At 39.5% G+C, this 19,643-nt stretch overlaps 1 protein-coding gene, 1 long non-coding RNA gene and 1 pseudogene across 3 annotated transcripts; 2 read left to right on the forward strand and 1 right to left on the reverse strand.

The window, feature by feature from the left end:
- Window positions 1-2,987: 2,987 nt before the first annotated feature.
- LOC116581892 lies at window positions 2,988-8,416 on the reverse strand. Of its 2 annotated transcripts, XR_004282292.1 has the most exons (7): window positions 8,156-8,416; window positions 6,720-6,778; window positions 5,871-5,948; window positions 5,473-5,524; window positions 4,638-4,864; window positions 3,725-3,838; window positions 2,988-3,366 (listed from the first exon to the last, which is right to left on the reverse strand). It is a non-coding gene; the product is annotated as an uncharacterized LOC116581892 (long non-coding RNA). The 2 variants fall into 2 exon arrangements; XR_004282291.1 differs by lacking the exons at window positions 4,638-4,864; window positions 5,473-5,524; window positions 5,871-5,948; window positions 6,720-6,778; window positions 8,156-8,416 and having other exon boundaries at window positions 3,725-3,890.
- THAP1 (THAP domain containing 1) lies at window positions 3,974-12,612 on the forward strand. The gene is made up of 3 exons (XM_032329208.1): window positions 3,974-4,084; window positions 7,412-7,607; window positions 12,103-12,612. Exons 1-3 carry the CDS (start codon window positions 4,014-4,016, stop codon window positions 12,475-12,477), a joined length of 642 nt encoding a protein of 213 aa, XP_032185099.1. The 5' UTR covers window positions 3,974-4,013; the 3' UTR covers window positions 12,478-12,612.
- A 3,788-nt stretch (window positions 12,613-16,400) lies between these two features.
- LOC116581993 lies at window positions 16,401-18,619 on the forward strand (annotated as a pseudogene).
- The last annotated feature ends 1,024 nt before the right edge of the window (window positions 18,620-19,643 follow it).

Below are 19,643 nucleotides of genomic sequence, written 5' to 3' on the forward strand. Positions count from 1 at the left end.
CCAGAAATTCAAGTACAAATCAACCTTAATACCTCGATTCCTCTGTCTTCTTCATTCTCACATCCATCTGTCAGCATCAAGCCTTGACATTTCTACCTCCAACTACTCTCATATCCTGGTCATTCTGTCTCCACTGCCACTACCTTAGTCCAAATTACCACGCGGTATTATTTGCCTGCAGTGGCCTCTTAAATGGTCTGCAACTCACGTGCACTGCTTCCCCTCTGATAAACTCTTCAGCTAATAGCCAGAATGATGCTTAAAAATGTCACGTCTCTTCACTGCCTAAAAAGGTTCATTGGCTTCCTTCTGCATTTAAAATCACCTACTTCAACCTCACTTCATGTCCTTTTCCCCCTGGCTCCCTAGGTCTACACCCCAGCCTCCATTCAGTTCCCAGAAAATACGAAACTCACTACTGCCACAGGGCCTTAGTACACACTCCCTGTATGGAGAATGCTCCTCCTGGCCTCCCCATTTTCATTCTTTTATTACTAGATTTTTTTCCATTCTTTGGTCCTCAGCAAAATGTTCACGTCTCTGACGACCTAACTACCCAAACGACCTAACTACCCAAACTAAAGTTAGTTAGCCCTCCTCTAACCTCATTAACCCTTATAACATTCTAATGTATTCAGGAATCTCAGCACAATACTATTATTATTTTTTAGAGATTTTATATATTTGACCAAGAGAGACCCCGCAAGAGAGGGAATTCAAGCAGCAGGAGAGGGAGAAGCTTGCTTCCTGCTGAGCAGGGAGCCTGAAGCTGGGCTTGATCCCAGGACCCTGGGATCATGACCTGAGCTGAAGGCAGATGGTTAACCAACTGAGCCACCCAGGCACCCAAGCACAATGTGATTTTATTCACATTTTTTTGTCTGCCTTCCCTCACTAGGATAAGCCCTGTGAAGAGAGGCACTGTTAACCTTACTCTCCAAGAGCAAGACCTAGCATAATGTCTGCCATCTGCTCAGTAAAGGTTAATAAAGAAATGGAAGGGGGAAAAGGGAGAAGACAAGATCATTTCTTACTCCTTCATTGTTACCACCCAGGTGTAAGTCACAGAAGCCTGCCTACCAGTCAGTCTCCCTGCCTCTAAGATGCCCCTGCTATCTATATTCAACACAGCAGAGTGATTGCTTTAAAACACTGGATCACTACTCTGCTTAAAGCATGTTGTCCATCTCAGAGTCAAAGTGAGAAGTCCTTACACTAGCTTAAAAGTCCCTGCAGGACCTCATCCTGTTTACCCTGGCTACATATTTGTCGTCTTCATCTCCCAGCCCAGCTTGGCTCAGTCTGCTCCAGCTACACAGGCCCCTTTACTGTTCTTTGTATAGGCTGGGGACACTGAGCCTCAGGAGTTTTGCCTTAGCCATTTCCTCTGCCTGCAAGGCTCTTCCCACAGATATCCTCCTAGCTAACTCTTGCCTATTCCAAATCTTAGCTCGAGTCACTTCCTCTATTAGGCATATCCTAACCATCGTATTTAAAATTGCAATCCCCTCACAACCACATAGCTCTTTTCACCTTTTAATATGACATATGGTGGTATGTTCTCTGTCTGCCTTCTCTAACCTCCACTAGAACATTAGCTCCGTGAGGGCAGAAATTTTTTTTAAATTTTTTATTAACATATAATGTATTATTAGCCCCAGGGGTACAGGTCTGTGAATTGCCAGGTTTACACACGTCACAGCACTCACCAGTCACAGCACTCACCATAGCGCATACCTTCCCCAGTGTCCATAACCCAATCACCCTCTCCCTACTCCCCTCCCCCAGCAACCCTCAGTTTGTTTTGTGAGATTAAGAGTCTCTTTTGGTTTGTCTCCCTCCCGATCCCATCTTATTTCATTTTTTCCTTCCCTACTCCCCAAACCCCCCACTTTGGTGGGCAGAAATTTTGGTCTTATTCACATGCATCCCAAGCTCCTAGAACCTAGCAAACGTTTAGTAAATATTTAATAAATATTTGCTGAATCTATTGATGAGTAAAGAATTTCAGTGAACTCTTAAAATATACTTTTCAGTTCACAAGCAATTATCACATTCTGATCCTTACTGACAGCAAACCACGGAGGAATTTACTGCCTGTCTATCCCTAGAAATGCTAATAAAATAAATTATTTTAGTATTTGGTAAAGGGATATGGCTCTGAAATTATTTTAGGCACAAGGTTTCTGGGCCCAGTTGATTTAACAGACATTTTCTAGATACTTAATTTATGCCAGACACTGCAAGCTGATGGGGTTACAAGGCTAAGTAAGACAAAGTCCTTCTCCTCAACAGGATCTTAGTTCATGAAGTGAGACAAGCACACATATTACAGTATGGTTCAAAATCATATAGAGAGGTTAAGTGCAAGTTTTCATTGGAGCAAGAGAGATGCCCAAGTTGGGCAGCTTAAGAAAAATAGGATAAAGAAAGCTTGTTAGGAAACATAACCACTGAGGTCACATTGTGAAGGTGGGAGGGGGAGGCCAGAGAAAAGCATTTTAAGCTAAGGGAAAACAGCCTATTTATGTAAGTCTGTCCTGTGTAAAATAGAATCCTAGGAAAGAGTTAAGTTAAAGACAAGTGGGTGGAGATGACGGTGAAATAGTAGAGGTAGCTGGTCCTCAAGGACTTTATGACTCACCATTAGAAGTCTGGATTTTATCCAGTAGAGGAGGCAGCGTCTGAATGATGTGAACAGGTGTATGACAATTACTTAATATGGAGGAAAGACTGGAGAGGCAAAACTGGAGATGGTCAGGTGTGGTTGCATTTGTCTGAGGGCCTGATCAAGAACAATTAAAAGACAGATGGCGAGGAGTGGATTTAATAAGTACTCTATACTTACTTACTCTATACAATTAACCTGGCCATCAAACGCATGTAGTGGGTAAGAAAGAAAACTAAGGTTTCCGGTTTAAGCAAATGAATAGGTAATTCACGGATGATAATCCGAAGGCAGGAAAATTTACATAAGAAATAGAAGATTTAGGAAATCATAGCATTTTATTGAATTCAAGCAGCAGGGTGTTTAGAGTCAGAGAAGGGCTGAGGATGGAACCCTGGGGAAACATCAGGATTTAAGGGGGTTGGCGGGGGAGGGGGGGCGGGGGGGAGTGGATCAGGAAAAGTGTAATAGAGCCATGGAGTTTGTCAACAGCCTACTATCCAGATTTCCAGGCTCAGATCTACACAGAGGGGAGGGGCACGCACCAGGAGGCAGATGGTGGGAAAACAGCCGCAGCAGTTCATGATTTTCAACAGCACGTGCAGAACACTACAGCGATGGGAGCCTTCAGAGGGACTGGGTGTCTTCTTTCATTGCCAAAATTCTGGCGCCTGAGCTCTCAAGAGCCTTTGTTATACCTGCAGCGACAGGTAATGGGATGAAAACTGGCGATGTGGGAAAGGGATCCACGAAGTTTCACTGATAAATCATACACCATCCGTGGCTGCCCTTTTAAATCAAAAGGAAGAACCTCAGCTTTAACACCTGTCCTCCTTCAGGCCGACCGCACTGCTCTCCACCCTAAACCGTCCCGGATAAATTAACACAAGGAAGTCACACAGGTTGCTGAGCCTTGCCCTACGCTCACGCCCGGTCCCCTCCCCTCTCCTCGCCTCTCCTCCCAAACACCCCTTTCTCCCTTCCGGAAGCTCGAGGCCCCACCTACTTCCGCAACGCCTGGCCTTAGCCAATGGGCTGCTTCCCAAGGAACGTTACCTCTGACCTCGGGGCTAATCGGAGACAGTGAGACACACTCCTCGCGAGAGGTGAGGTTGAAGCTGCCTCCGCCATCTTGGAGATGGGAGACGGGCGATGGCTGTGCTCCTTCCGCTAATGCAAACAACAAAACGGGTACAATAGTCAACCCTAGTGAGCTTATCATCACTCTGACTGCTGACCAAAGCTACAGAAGAAGCGAGGGCGTCAAAGCCCAGCGCGGCGACATTGATAGCAGCTTCGCCTGCCTGCTGGAGCGGCCGAAGTGAAGTGACTGAAGACCGGAAGGATGGTGCAGTCTTGTTCCGCCTATGGCTGCAAGAACCGATATGATAAGGATAAGCCCGTCTCTTTCCACAAGTAGGTACCCTGCGCGTCTCGCGGGGCTGGCCCCAGCTCGGGCTGGGGGCGCGCGGCCGGTTAGGCTCGGGGGCGGAGCCAGGCGCGTGTCCGCGCGAGACCTAATGGGAGGGGCGGGGCAGGGGCGGAGGCAAGGGCGGGGCACGATCGAGCCCTCCTCAAGGTCTGTCCGGCCGCGCGCGGTGGGCGTGCCCGCCCCCGGGTGGAGCTCGCGCCCCACACTGCCCAGGGCTGCGCGTTCTCGGCGCGCGTCGCCGCGGTGACCGTTTCTCGCGCTCGTGGGTCGGAACCCGTGTGCGAGGTTCGCCCGGGGCCTCGGGTTGGCGTGTTCGCGACCCAGGAGCGATGTCCGACGACCCCCGTGCCGAGAGGCACCTGGATCTCGCCCTGGGGTAGTAGGGAAGCCAGGTGGCACTGGAAGTGAGTCTGGAATCGAGGCACAGACCTTTAAAATGACGAAGCCACTTTTTGCCATCCTTGCTGTGGATGGGAGACATTGGTTTCGGGCCAGGATTTCAGGGAGGACGTGCTTACCCCATTTCTAGGAACTAACCTTTAAGGACCTCCAAGTTTAGAGAAGCTTCTGGTCCGGCCCAGATGAACACTTGCGGTTTTCCGCGCTCGGCAGCAATAACGTGGACAATAACGACACCGGCCAAAGTCCGGTGTCCTGATAGGACTCAGGGTGACCTGTCACGGGCGCCTGGGGGAAGCCCTGGGAAAAGCACCTGCCCCACGACTTCAGGTCTGTTTCATCCAGAAAGTGCTGCAGTTAGAGTCCTGGAGGGAGACATGTTCTCTTGAAAATGGGAAAAGAAAACTGCCAAATGAAAACAATTTAATGATCATCGGATGTCTGCAGAACGGGACACGGCAGCGTTTTCATTCAGCCAAATGCAGTATTTGCAGATTTTTCTGCATTTCCATTAACTTGTTTTGCAAGAATTCCCGACTGTAAATAGATGACAGCCAAGAAATGAAACCCTGTGGTAAATTATAGCAATTATTCATAGGTAAATAATTACCAGGGCAAAAATTCAGTATTTCTTCAGTTCTCTTGATGGGGTCGTTTGTGTTTAACAGGGGATGTAGATGCACTTGATGTTTGATTTGAGAGGAACCCAATAGAAACGAGTGCCTTACAACATAGATCTTGAGTATTGATTGATGTCCCACCACCACCACCCCCTGCCCTTAAACTTACTTCAGGATCTACTGGTATTACTTCTTTAATTTACTGGAATTTCTTAAAGCTGATGAGTTCCAGTTCTTTGAAAGTGTGGAAATCAGTCAGAAGATGGTGACACAGTTGCATACAGTCTGCTCCCCACAAACCCCATTTCTAATGATATCTCAGAAAGAATCTAAAAATGTGGAAAATCTCTCACTGGTTCTGGAAACCAAGGCTGGCATTCACACATCAGAAATAGTTTCTGCTGGCTGTTAAATGAATCACAGGAAGAGCTGGTCTGCCTCTCATTTTTAGCTATAAAGAACCGTTTTGGGGGGACTAGATGGGAAACATCTTGACAGACCTCCATAAACAGCCTGAGCATTTTGTAGTGCTTGACACAGGAGGTGTAAGGAGCTGAATTTTACCAGTGATTGCTACCACAGTTTGTATTTCTGGAGGCCATTTCCAGCAGGGATCTTCTAGGGATCCTTTTACCTATACTAGTTTTTCATGGTGGCCCCGTAGCAGCAGCTGTTCTGGGCAAAGGAAAGAACTGTCCCAAAGATTGGTCAGTTCTTCATGATAGCAGAGTTAGGCTCTAGCATGCCTTACATGGAAGAGAAACTGGAACAAGGGGTTGAAACATCCTTTGGTTTCTTTCCAGTCTCCCCAGTTCACTAAATACTTGACCTGGAAAAGTAAAATCACACACAAAAAAATTTTTTTTTAAATTGAAGTAGCCAATGGTGAAAGTTTTTTTTATTTTTAAAGATTTTACTTATTTATTTGACAGACAGGGATCACAAGTAGGCAGAGACACAGTCAGAGAGGAGGAAGCAGGCCCCCCGCTGAGCAGAGAGCCCGATGTGGAGCTCAATCCCAGGACCCTGAGATCATAACCTGAGCCGATGGCAGAGGATCAACCCACTGAGCCACCAAGGCGCCCCAAAATCACAATAAATTTAAACTCTTCCCAAGCCCCCTTATCTGTGCCTGATGGACATATTCCAGTTGATTTTGAGGTAAATTAAGAAAAGTAATATTCTTATGCTGGAATTAAAAATAAATTGGAAGACTAAAATAAATAAATAAACATTTTAAAAATTAAAAAATAAATAAGAACTTCCCAAACCTGGGGAGAGACTTGGACATCCCAGTTCATGAAACTAATAGACCACTGCCTTTCAGTTCGTCTTCTCCAGACATATTATAGAAACAAATGAGTGAAATTTTAAATTTATCATTGATTATCATTTGATTAATTCATATTTGTCAGACTGATCCTAAGAGAACTAGAACCTTCTTTTTGGTAGATATAAACATGCAATTTTGTTTTCATTGGTTAAAAAAAAAAATCAGTAGAGATTCACCCTTTCGTAATTATTTTACCTGAAACTCTTAGTGTCTTTGACATAAAAAGTTAAACATTAATAACTGAGATAGAGGAGATATACCACTTACCTTTGTATATTTAGATGTGTGTGTAATACCAACCTGTATCAGTTAGTGAAAGTTATTTACTGTAATAGAGGAAGACAAGCAATATTACTGCGTATGTTCCTTGACTTCCCACCTCCATTTCCTACTGCATGCATCTGTCTGCATGGCTGACTTTTAATATGTGTCTTTTTACATTTCGTAAATTTTTAATCAGCCTGTCCTTTTTAAATTGTATACATCATTGTATCTGACATTCTTGTAACTACTCTGTGATCAAAAGTTTCCTGTAACAAATACTGCTTTTTATTTTTTTTTTTTAATTTTTATTTAAATTCTAACTAGCTAACATACAGTGCAATGTTGGTTTCAGGAGTAAAATTCAGTGATACATCCAACACCCCCAAATACTGCTTTTAAAAAAAAAAAAAAAAAACACCCCTCCATGCTGAGAGGCCCAACTTACGTCACACGTAGTGGGTGGTCACTTTATTTAAAGGATCTTTCAAACAAGTACATTCTTAACTAAGGTGAATAAATGCACAATCAAAAACTGTCAAAAAAAAAAAAAAAGCAGCTCTAGGGTTTTAATCAGATGTCCCTTAGCTTGTTAAAACCAGTATAAGATACTTCTTTCCTAATCAGGAAAGTCTGAATGTGCTTTTTTTTTTCCTTTTAAAAGAAGGTCAGAGAACTGAATTATGTCTTCTTCTTAGGTTTCCTCTTACTCGACCCAGTCTTTGCAAAAAATGGGAGGCTGCTGTCCGAAGGAAAAACTTTAAGCCCACCAAGTATAGCAGTATCTGTTCAGAACACTTTACCCCGGACTGCTTTAAGAGGGAGTGCAACAACAAGTTGCTCAAAGAGAATGCTGTACCCACGATATTTCTCTGTACTGAGCCACATGACAAGGTAACGTGTGTTTTAAAATACTGGGCTTTCTATTTATAAAATTAATGTTTTTATTGTGGAAAATTCAGAGTAGTGTTAATAAATGTTACTGGAAGCCATCACTTGTGAGATAACCACTGTTAACCATGATACACTTTTTAAAAATACAAAGTACGGTTTATTTAAGTTAAACATCTACGTCAAGAAAGTCAATCTAGCTTTGTAATTTACCTTAAGGTCGCTCTCTACCTCAACATGTATGTTGATAAGTTTTGGGTTTTCTTTATCAGGGACCATTCAGTTTCAAATATTTCCCCCTCAGGTTTTTTTTGTTGTTGTTGTTGTTTTAAGATTTTATTTATTTGACAGAGAGAAAGAGAGATCACAAGTAGGCAGAGAGGCAGGCAGAGAGGGGGAAGCAGGCTCCCCACTGAGCAGAGAGCCTGATGTGGGGCTCGATCCCAGGAACCTGAGCCTGTCCTGAGCCGAAGGCAGAGGCTTAATCCACTGAGCTACCCAGGCGCCCCCCACCCTCAGTTTTAAGTGCTTGGTATTTCATTAAATCTTACCAGTTCTTCTCTTTCTTGCATCCCATTTCTACTTCAGGTGTAAAACTATAATGAAAACTTAAACTGTTTTCTCATTTTAGAATGTTCCTATTTCAAGGCTTCACAAAAAAAAGTCTAATATTCCTTCTTTTTAATCGAAGTGTAGCTGACACATGATGATATTACATTAGTTTCAGGTGTACAACATGCTGATTAGACAAATCTACCTATTATGCTGTGCTTCCCACACTATAGCTACCATCTATCACCATATAAGGCAATTAGAACACCGCTGACCATATTCTCTATGCTGTACCTTTCATCCTTTGTCTTATTCATTCCATAACTGGAAGCCTGTACCTCCCTCTGCCCATTTTTTCCATCTCCCCAACCCCCCTTCTCCCCTCAGGCAATCATCACTTTGTTCTCTGTATTTATGGGTCTGTTTCTGCTTTTTTGTTTTTCAATTGTTTTGTCTTTTAGATTTCACATATAAGTGAAATCACATGGTATTTATTTGTCTTTCTCTGGCTTTCTTCACTTAGCATGATACCTTCTAGGTTCATGCCTGTTGCAAAATGGCGAGAGCTCATTATTTTTTATAGCTGAGTAATATTCGTGTGTGTGTGTGTGTATGTATATATGTATGTATAGATATATATGTATACCCTCTACACACACAAACACACAGAACATCTGTATGCATTCATCTGTTAATGGATGCTTAGGTTGCTTTCATATCTGGGCTATTATAAATAATACAGTCAACATAGGGGTGCATGTATCTTTTCAAATTAGTGTTTTCATTTTCTTTGGGTAAATACCCAGTAGTGGAATTATTGGATCATATGGTAATTCTATTCTTAAGTTTTTGAGAAACGTCCATATTGGTTTCCACAGTCGCTGGACCAACTTGCGTTCTCCCCAACAGTGCAAGAGGGTTCCCTTTTTTCCATAACCTCACCAACACTTGTTATTTCTTGTCTTTTTGATACTAGCCACTCTGACAGATATAAGGTGATAACTCCTTGTGGTTCCAATTTTCATTTCCTTGATGATTAGTGATGTTGAGCATCTTTTCATGTTTGTTGGCCATGTGTAGGTCTTTGGGATAATGTCCCTATCCTCTGCCCATTTTTTTTAATGGATTATTTATTTCTTTGGTATAGTGTTGTATAAGTTCTGTATATATTTTGGTAATTAACTCTTTATCAGATATATTGTTTGCAGATATCTTTTTGCATTCAGTAGGTTGCATGTTTTTTATTATTATTTATTTATCAGAATGGGAGAGAAAGAGAGAAAGCACAAGCAGGGAGATGGACATGCTGAGAGAGAAGCATGCTTCCTGCTAAGCAAAGAGCCTGACTTGGGACTCAATCCCAGGACCTGGGATCATGACCTGACCCGAAGACAGACACTTAACTGACTGAGTCACTCAGGTGTCCCATATGTTACTTTTTAATTTTAATTTAATTTTTTAAAAAGATTTATTTATTTTAGAGAGATTGTGCATGGGGGCAGAGGGAAAGAGAGTATCTCAAGTAGACTCCCCTACCGAGCACAGAGTCCAACACAGGACTCAGTCTTACAACCCTGAGACCACGACCTGAGCCAAAATCAAGTGTGGAGTACTTCTCCGACTGGGCCACCCAGGCGCCCCACACTAGTTGCATTTGCTGATGGTTTCCTGCCCTATGCAAAAGCTTTTTATTTTGGTGTAGTCACAATTGTTCATTTTGCTTTTGTTATCCTTGCCGGAGGAGACACATCTAGAAAAATGTTGCTAAAGCTGATCTCAAAGAAATTACTGCCTGTGTTTTCTTCTAGGATTTTTATGGTTTCAGGTCTCACATTGAAGTTTTTAATGTTTTTAACTTTGTTTTGTGTATGGTATATAAAAAATGATCCAGTTTCATTCTTTATCATCTAACTGTACTTTCTCCAGCACCATTTATTGTCTTTGCCCTATTATATATTCTTAACTCTTTTGTTGTAGATTAACTAACTGTAAGGGTTTATTTTGGGGCTCTCTATTCTGTTCCACTGATACATGTTTGTTTTTATGCCAGCTTTGATTCTGCAGCTTTGTAGTATATCTTGAAAACTGGGATTGTGATATATCCAGATTCATTCTTCTCATGCAAGTGTGCTTTGGTTATTTGGGGTCTCTTGTGGTTCCATACAAATTTTAAGACTATTTTTTTCTAGTTCTTTGAAAAATGCTGTTGGTATTTTCATAGGGATTGCACTGAATCTGTAGATTGCTTTGGGTAGTATGGACATTTTATTTATTTATTTATTTATTTATTTTTAAAGATTTTATTTATTTATTCGACAGAGAGAGATCACAAGTAGGCAGAGAGGAAGGCAGAGAGAGAGGAGGAAGCAGGCTTCCTGCTGAGCAGAGAGCCCGATGCGGGACTCGATCCCAGGACCCTGAGATCATGACCTGAGCCGAAGGCAGCGGCTTAACCCACTGAGCCACCCAGGCGCCCAGTATGGACATTTTAACAATGTTAATTCTTGGGACACCTGGGTGGCTCAGTCAGTGAAGTGGCTGCCTTTGGCTCAGGTCATGGTCCCAGGGTCCTGGAATCGAGTCCCATGTTGGACTCCCTTGGTTGACATGAAGGCTGCTTTGCCCTCTGCCTGCCACTCCCCCTGCTTGTGCCCCTCTCTGTCAAACAAATAGTTTAAATCTCTAAAACAAACAAATAAATGATGTTAAGTCTTCCAATCCATGGTAATGTTATATATCTTTTCATTTATTTGTGTCATCTTCAATTTGTTTCATCATTGTTCTACAGTTTTCAGAGTTTAGGTCTTTCACCTTGGTTAAATTTATTCCTAGGTGTTTCATTCTATTTGGTGGAATTATAAATGGATTTGTTTTCTTAATTTCTTTTACTGCTACTTCATTATTAGTGTATAGAAACACAACTGATTTCCATATATTAATTTTGTATCCTGCAGCTTCACTGGATTCACTTACGACCTCTAGTAGTTTTTTGTTGGTGTCTTTTGGGTTTTCTATATATAGTATCATTTCATCTGCAAATAGTGATAGTTTTACTTCTTCCTTACCAATTTGGCTGCCTTTTATTTATTTTTCTCTTCTGATTGCTATGGCTAGGACTTCTAGTACTATGTTGAATGAAAGTTGTAAGAGTGGACATCTTGTCTTGTTTCTGATCTTAGAGGAGAGGCTCTCAGTTTTTCACCACTGAGTGTGATGTTAGCTGTGGATTTTTCATATATAACCTTGATTATTTTGAGGTATATTCCCTCTAAGGCAACTTTGTTGAGACTTTTTATCATGAATGGATATTGAGTTTTGTCAAATGCTTTTTCTGCATTTACTGAGATGGTCATATGATTTTATGGTTTGTTTTGTTAATGTAGTGTTTCACATTGACTTATGAATATTGAACCATCCTTGCATCCCTGGAATAAATCCCACTTGATCATGGTGAATGATCCTTTTACCATATTGTCAAATATGCTCATATTTATTTTTGCATCTATGTTCAACAGAGATATTGGCCTGTACTTCTTTGTTGTTGTTGTTTTTGATACCAGGGTAATGCGGGCCTTATAGAATGTATTTAGAAGTCCTTTCTATTCTGTTTTTTGGAATATTTTGAGGAGAATAGGTATTTACTGTTTTGAGGAGAATAGGTATGATTACTGTTTACATATTTGGTAGAATTTATCATCTGGTACTGGACTCATGACTTTGGGAGTTTTTTGATTACCTTTTCAATTTCATCACTAATGATGGATCTATTCATATTTTCTATTTCTTTCTGATTTGTTCTTGGAAGACTGTATGTTTCTGGAAATTTAACCTTTTCTTCTAGGTTATCCAATTTGTAAAAATGTCATTCTTAAATTTCACAGGTGGATTCTTTTAAACTGTTATTTGTAGTTACTAAACTTGAACATACTCTGCATTGTTGTTGTAGAAGGAAGATCTTTTGGAGCCACAAGAACAGCTTCCCCCGCCTCCTTTAACACCTCCCATTTCCCAGGTGGATGCTACTATTGGATTACTAATGCCTCCTCTTCAGACCCCTGATAATCTCTCAGTTTTCTGTGACCACAACTATACTGTGGAGGATACAATGCACCAGAGAAAAAGGATTCATCAGCTAGAACAACAAGTTGAAAAACTCCGAAAGAAGCTCAAGACTGCACAGCAGCGATGCAGAAGACAAGAACGACAGCTTGAAAAATTAAAGGAGGTTGTTCACTTCCAGAAAGAGAAAGACGACATATCAGAGAGAGGTTACGTGATTTTGCCGAATGACTACTTTGAAATAGTTGAAGTGCCAGCATAGAAAAATGATGTTTGTATTGGTTTTTAATGGGGCAACACCACACACCCTCTTCTAGCCTATAAGGAGTTTGAAAAAAATAACACTTGAGTACTTGTATAAAAACATTCAGAATATTTTTTTAAAAAAATAAATTAGATATATACTATAAAATTGTAAATTTTTTGTTTGTAATTTCAGGGTTTTTACATTTTAACAAAATATCTTAGAAGTTGTAAACTAACCTCAGAACTCCAATGTAAGTTGGTTTCAAATTGAGGAGTTTTGTTTGGGTATTTATAGAAATGTAAAAATGAAAAGTAAAGTGAATGTGAACAGTATAGCAAGGACAATTTAAGTTTAAAATTTAAAATTAATGCAGGTTATTAAAAGAATGTAGTTACATTGTAAGTCAGAAGTATAGGTCAGATCACGAGATGTAACTTCTCAGAATATATATATTCTTACTATTCTTATTTGTAAAGTCAGAAGATTTGTTTATCTTTCTTAATCACTTGTCAAAGATAAATTGACAAGTCAATGCTTAAAAAAATAAATTGGTTGTCTTCAGAGCAGGAATTGAAGAGTCATTCTATACCTAGTCAATATGAGTAAATAAGTATGAAATTTTTAAAAGTGGGTTCAGCTTTTTTTCCCCACTAATTTTTAAATTAGAAGCATATCCCCAGTGGAAGAGATGTTTGTTCTTCAATAAAGTAGGCATTGTTATGAATAAAGTAATAAAAATGGGGGCCTGATTCATAGTATACCTTTTTCTTTCATCACCCCCAACATTAAGGAGCTTCTAGTTCCCAACTGTTGTTAGATATAACAATCTGTATCCAAATCTCTAATGAAAGTGTTGTGTCAGTAGAGTTTGATTTGTACCATAATATGACAAATTGATTTTGGTCACATCTTCACCTAAGAAAGGATTTCTTCACTTTTAACACAAGTTAGAAATTATATCCCATTTACTTAAATGAATGATTTGTATTCCAGAGCAATCTAATATGTACTACTTATGTTACTGAATGTTGAAATTTGAACACTGAAGTTTCTGTTCAAACTATGAGATGTATTCTGACTTTGTGAGAAGTTTTAGTTACACATTTGAGATGAAAATATGTTCTGAGTAAACAGATGCTGCCTTAGGAATTATCTACTTAGATTTAGAATAATTGTTCCAATTTACAATTATTTTATATTTCAAAGTACGCCGAGATAGTTGAAAAGTAACAGACCTTTTAAGGCAGTATTAAAAATATGAAACAATAACATTCAAAAGTGTCTTTTGTAGCTATGGTTTTCAATGTGACTTACTGCTATGATGCCAGTGGATAATACCTTGATTTTTTATGAACCAGTATTTCAAAAACAGAAAGTTATAATCAAAAGATTACTTGAAGTTGTATGTTCTGATAACATATAGAACTAACTTTATGGAATCAGAGGATGTTTTCTAGTTATTCATGGATCTCATCAGTGTTTTGGAAACTCACAAAGTAGTTTGGTTTTATATTTCATCTGTCTAGCAATTCCTGGAGGATATGAGTAAACATCTTGCAAAGCATATATCTTATTGTTGTCTACCTGAAAGGAAATGTGTGTGTGTGTGTATGTGTGTTTGTGTCCCCAAAACCAAGAACCCAACACTGAATTATAAAAGTGTCAATCCTAATTACTTAGCATCTTAACATTATGATTTAACCTGGAGTTTCTTTTCATAACAAACATAAATCTCTGGAGAGAACTGAACAAGCAGCATGTATGCCAGCTGTTTGCATTTAAATAAATTATCATAGTTTAGCATAGGGAGTTTGAGGTATTGCTGGTTATTTCTGAATGCGAGATGTAACATTTGGTGAATGTTTTAAAAATTCATTTTGTCTACTGTAGTGTTTATTATCTTGCCAAGTAAAGGAAATAGGTCCTATTCAAGCATGATGAAACTCAGTCTGAAACAAATGGACACAGTCTCAATCTGGAACAAATGGGGGGCACACTCGTGCAAACTACAGCATATTATGAAAGATGACATTTATTTTAAGCACATACAGTAACATACTAAAATTTCCATTTATGTGTGATGACGTAATCTGGCAATAATGGTGAGAAGAAATAACTTTCCTGGTAAATTTTAGAATTAGAAGGGACTTACAAATGACTGAACACTAGCCTAACTTCCAAACCCTGCAGAAATCTGTTTGTAAAATATCCGTGACAAGTGGTCATCTGTTCTCTGTTTACTGTTTACATTTAAGCAGTTGTTCTCAGATTCTTTAAAATGGGTTTCTGGGGCGCCTGGGTGGCTCAGTGGGTTAAGCCGCTGCCTTCGGCTCAGGTCATGATCTCAGGGTCCTGGGATCGAGTCCCACATCTGGCTCTCTGCTCGGCAGGGGGCCTGCTTCCCTTCCCCTCTCTCTGTGATCTCTTCCCTTCCTCTGTCCTACTGTGATCTCTCTCTGTCAAATAAATAAATAAAATCTTTAAAAAAAAAATAATAAAATAAAATGGGTTTCTGGATTAGGATGGAATTAGTTGCCATTCTTTTTATACTTGGTTATAGTGAAAATAAAAACTTCACTTTGAACTGCTGCATAGTTTGAACTGTCAAATTCTGAGTTAAAGAAGTTTTAAAATTTTGTAAAATAATTTAAATGTCTAGTAACTGTATATCTGTTATGTGAACTAAAAATAATTGTCATTGCAGTAAAGAAACAGTGCTGTTTTAAAATTATTAGCAAAACTTTTTACCTGGAAGTCCAAGTACATGAGATCTTTTTTTTTTTTTTCCCCTCTTAACTATAATTTGTGTAATTCCTTTGTTAGAAGTGTAACAGCAATGGTGAAAACAAATGAAAGTTTCACTTGATATGGATTTTTTGGTTTAAATAATATTCTCTGATCATCTCTTGCTATTAAAAATATTATGCACACATACTCAACACCTATGGCTTTTGTAAAGTCAGTAGTAAGCAACATTAAACAAGATACTTAAAAGGCCATATGATCTGTAAAAAGAAAACTCCCATTTATGTTCCAGGATTTTTAAAAGACAGCCATCCATGAATAGCATTCAAAGGAAAAAGAAGATTTATAAACCTGCTTGATTATTACTCTTCCTGATATTAACAACCATGTGAATTGGATAACCAATGAATGAAGAGCATTGCTCTTGTGATGATAACTGGTGTTTCTGAGCATTATGATTTTATATTATGTATTAAAATACAATCCTCAATGTGAAAGAAAAATATCAAAAAGCAAACAGTGATTTACAAATAAGCAAAAAAGCAGTTATAATTATTGTACTTAAAGTAATGGAAAGGTTTGCTCTTAAAATTCCATGTCTTGATATCTTTTTTACCTTGAATATGTTTTATTTTACTGAGATTTTTTTCTGAATGATAAATTTTTTTAAACTCAAAAGATCTATTGAGAATTTTTATTCTTTTCTAAATTCATAGTATTTGGGGTTTTGAGATCATCAAAATTTCATTTTTAAAATATCCTAAGAGATATGAATAGACATCCTTTGTTTTTAAAGTATTTTTGGTGAGGCAAACTGTACAATATTAGCAACAAATAGATGACTTCTGGAATGGCAACATGTTCACCCTAACTATGATGATTGGTCAAAAAAAGTTTTTTTGAACAACAATTTAAGGTCTCTGCAAATTGTCTTAAGGTCTTACAGCAAATGAAGAAACATTCATGAAAATCTAAATCTCTAAACTAACATTAAGAGCCTGGCTTTTTTTTTTTTCCCCATGCAGATAGCACTCTCGGAAACATAGTGAACATTCCTTTTTTTTTTTTTAAGATTTTATTTATTTATTGGACAGAGAGAGATCACAAGCAGGCAGAGAGAGAGGAGGAAGCAGGCTCTCTGCTGAGCAGAGAGCCCGATGCAGGGCTCGATCCCAGGACCCTGAGACCATGACCTGAGCCGAAGGCAGTGGCCTAACCCACTGAGCCACCCAGGCGCCCTCATAGTGAACATTCCTAAAACCCACTGGACTTTCTGCAAGAAGTGTGGCAAACACCAACCCCACAAAGTGACACAGTATAAAAAAGGCGTAAGATTTTATGTCCAGGGAAGGTGGCATTATGACAGGAAGCAGAGGGGCTATGGTGGGCAGACTAAGCCGATTTTCTGGAAAAAGGCTAAAACTACAAAGAAGATTGTGCTGAGGCTTGAATTTATTGACTCTAATTGCAGACCTAAGATTGCTGTCTCAAGAGAAGCAAGCATTTTGAACTGGGTGGAGATAAGAGAAAGGGCCAACTGATCCAGTTCTATCCATATTTTGTTGTATTATGAAGACAATAAAATCTTGAGGTGATGTTCACTTCAAAAACAGACGCAAATTAACAGCCTGATGGCATTTACACCACGACTTATTCTTGCCTTAAACCATCACCACTGCCACCACCCCACACACAGCTTAGTGCTACAGAAACCATTCTGAGTGGATATGTCCAAAAAGACATATCCTCCTCCCCACTCACGTCCTGTGGTATCTCCCAAGAAGGGAGGCAGCCAGTATTTCTCATACCCCTAGGCTTGTGTTACAAAGGCTGTTCTGCAGGCAAGTGCAGCCAAAATGTCAGGACTCCCTCCACCCAGCTCCCACTCAGGGAGGAGACTTTACCCCAGGTGCAACAGGCCAAGAGTACCAGGACTCTGATCACCCTCTTCCTAGATGCTCATAAGGTGAAGTTTCCATGCCAGGAGAGGCAAACTAAGAAGACCAGAAGCTACCATCCCAATTGAGTTCTGATCATAAAGTAGGCATACCAACCCTAGAGAAACAGATCTGTAACACCCCTCCCTACAGAGGAGTGATAGATCTCCCCTCCTCCAGGGGAGAGGAAGCCATAAGAACAGAGAACACTGAAGCTTTCCCCAAAGGAACTGATTTCAGCTGAAAGAGTGTGGGGAAGTTCAGGACTAAGGGAACTCTTAAGGACAGTGGAAAATTTCATGGTAAAAAGTGAAAAGGGAGCTGGTAGTTCCACCAGAGAACACATTCGGTTATTTTTAGGCTAGGTAATTTACCAGAGAGAACAGAGAAAAAGGTAAAAAGAGCCTTTAAGGCTCTTTTGAAGGTCGTAACAAGCCTCAAACACTAACTTCAAAAATTTCTGCAAAAAGGCCCAGATCTAATTGGATCAGACTACAGAACAATTTAAGCACTAGTACATCATTGAAACAAAGAGCAATCCATTGCCATGGAGCTAATATCTGAGTTTGACACCAGCAAAGGCAGATAGGTTAACAAAGAAATTAGGAAAACAGAAAAAGGCCTTTTAGAAGCTCTGTCACCCCAGGTGACTATGTGCATGCCCAAGGCTGCACCTTCTAAGAAAGGAAATCAGAGACTTCATTCACCGTGAAGGGGAAACTAACTTCACTAGTTAGTCAAGTAATTAAATTAAAAAAAAAAAAAAAAAAACCAACAAACACAACAAGCCTGGAAGAAGGATGGGTGGGTCACTAGAATCGGTGTCCAAAGATCGTACCATATATAATCTAAAATGCCCAGTTTTGAACAAAGATATGCAAAGAAATAGGATAATTTAACTCATAAGAAGGGTGGAGGGAGCAGGCAACAGAAACTGAGAAGGGCTAGATGTCAGAATTAACAAAGACTTAAAAGCAATTATTATAAATAAGCTAAATAAATGTTAGTTCCAATGAACTAATGAAAACCATGCTTAAAGGGAGAAATGAAAATATCTCCTCAAAAATAAAAAAAGGTACAAATTTTACAAAGGATATGAAATTTTACGAAGGATATTCTGAAGGTATAAAGCACAATAATTAAAACGAAAAATTCACTAGAGAAGCTCAACGGTTACTTGAACTTGCAGAAGAAATATCAGCGAACTTGAAGATAGATCACACAATTTGAAAAACAGAGAACATAGAAGGAAGAAAATGAATAGATTCAGAGAAACAAAATACCTCTAAACATGTGAATATAGGCATAATGGAAGTACCAGAAGAAAGGAGGGTGAAATAGAAATGATGGAGAGAGGGAGAGAAGAACAGAAAAATATTTGGAGAGGGGTGCCTGACTGACTCTTGATCTTAGAGTTAATAAGATTCAAACCCCACCTTTAGTGTAGAGATTACTAAAAAAAAAAAAAAAAAAAACTTAAAAAATCTTTGAAAAAATAATGGGTGAAAATCCCACACATTTGATGAAAAACACTAATCTACAAATTCAAGACACCCAACAAATACTAAGATAAACAGAGATCCACACCCAGATGCATCATAATAAAAAATGATCAAAATCAAATAGAAAAATAACATTATATGCAAGGGAACCCTAATAAGATTAATATCTGATTTCTTACCAGAAAAAAATGAAGACCAGGAGGCAGTGGGATGACAATCAAAGTGCTGAAAGAAAAACCTGTTAACTGGGATGGGATGCCTGAGTGTCTCAGTCGGTTAAGCATCTGTCTTTGAATCCGGTCATGATCTCAAGTCCTGGGATTGAGTCCCTCATCAGGCTCCCTGCTCAGTGGGAAGACTGCTTCTCCCTTTCCCTCTGCCTGCCATTTTCCCTTGCTTGTGCTCTCTCTGTCTCTGTCAAATAAATAAAGTATTAAAAAAAAACCCAATCCATTAACCAAGAATACTATATGTAGTAAAACCATTTAAAAAATGAAGGTGAAGGTTTTCAGGAAGATAGTGCAGTAGGAAACACCGGGAATCTGTCTTCCCCACTTAGGCAACAATGGCCCTGATGTAATCTATCTATTGAAATGGGCTTGCAACTCCTAGAAGAAGGCTTTGATGGTACACTGTGGTTAATATCAGTCAATTTCAACTATTAGCTCAGAGACAAGCACCAATTTGCCACCTGCAGCCCCATGGCAGGCAGTGGAGGAGTGGTAGGAGAAACGTATATGCAGGTGGTGGGAGCTATGGTGACCAATACAGATCCTGTCCTCTAAATATGAAAGATCTGTGTTCTAAAAGATGACTGCTATTTTGATCATAAAGGTGAAGACAGAGGTGCTGTGTGTCTTCTCTTCCCTAATTCGTTTTTTCTTTCTCCTCTGTTGGAAGCCAGGCAAGACTAGGACTAGAGCATTCAAACCATCCATCCATACAGGAATATTAGAAAGTCATTGTGCATACCCAGGGAATAATGAAATCTTGGAGA

This window comes from Mustela erminea, chromosome 21 (genome assembly GCF_009829155.1).
Source record: "Mustela erminea isolate mMusErm1 chromosome 21, mMusErm1.Pri, whole genome shotgun sequence".
Classification (NCBI taxonomy): domain Eukaryota; kingdom Metazoa; phylum Chordata; class Mammalia; order Carnivora; family Mustelidae; genus Mustela; species Mustela erminea.

Bases quoted from the DNA above. Each gene is read 5' to 3' on its own strand.
- THAP1 (XM_032329208.1), top strand. From the start codon at position 4,014: ATGGTGCAGTCTTGTTCCGCCTATGGCTGCAAGAACCGATATGATAAG. The intron at 4,085-7,411 runs GTAGGTACCCTG...TCTTCTTCTTAG, and splicing joins AAGCCCGTCTCTTTCCACAA to GTTTCCTCTTACTCGACCCA. The intron at 7,608-12,102 runs GTAACGTGTGTT...TTGTTGTTGTAG, and splicing joins GTACTGAGCCACATGACAAG to AAGGAAGATCTTTTGGAGCC.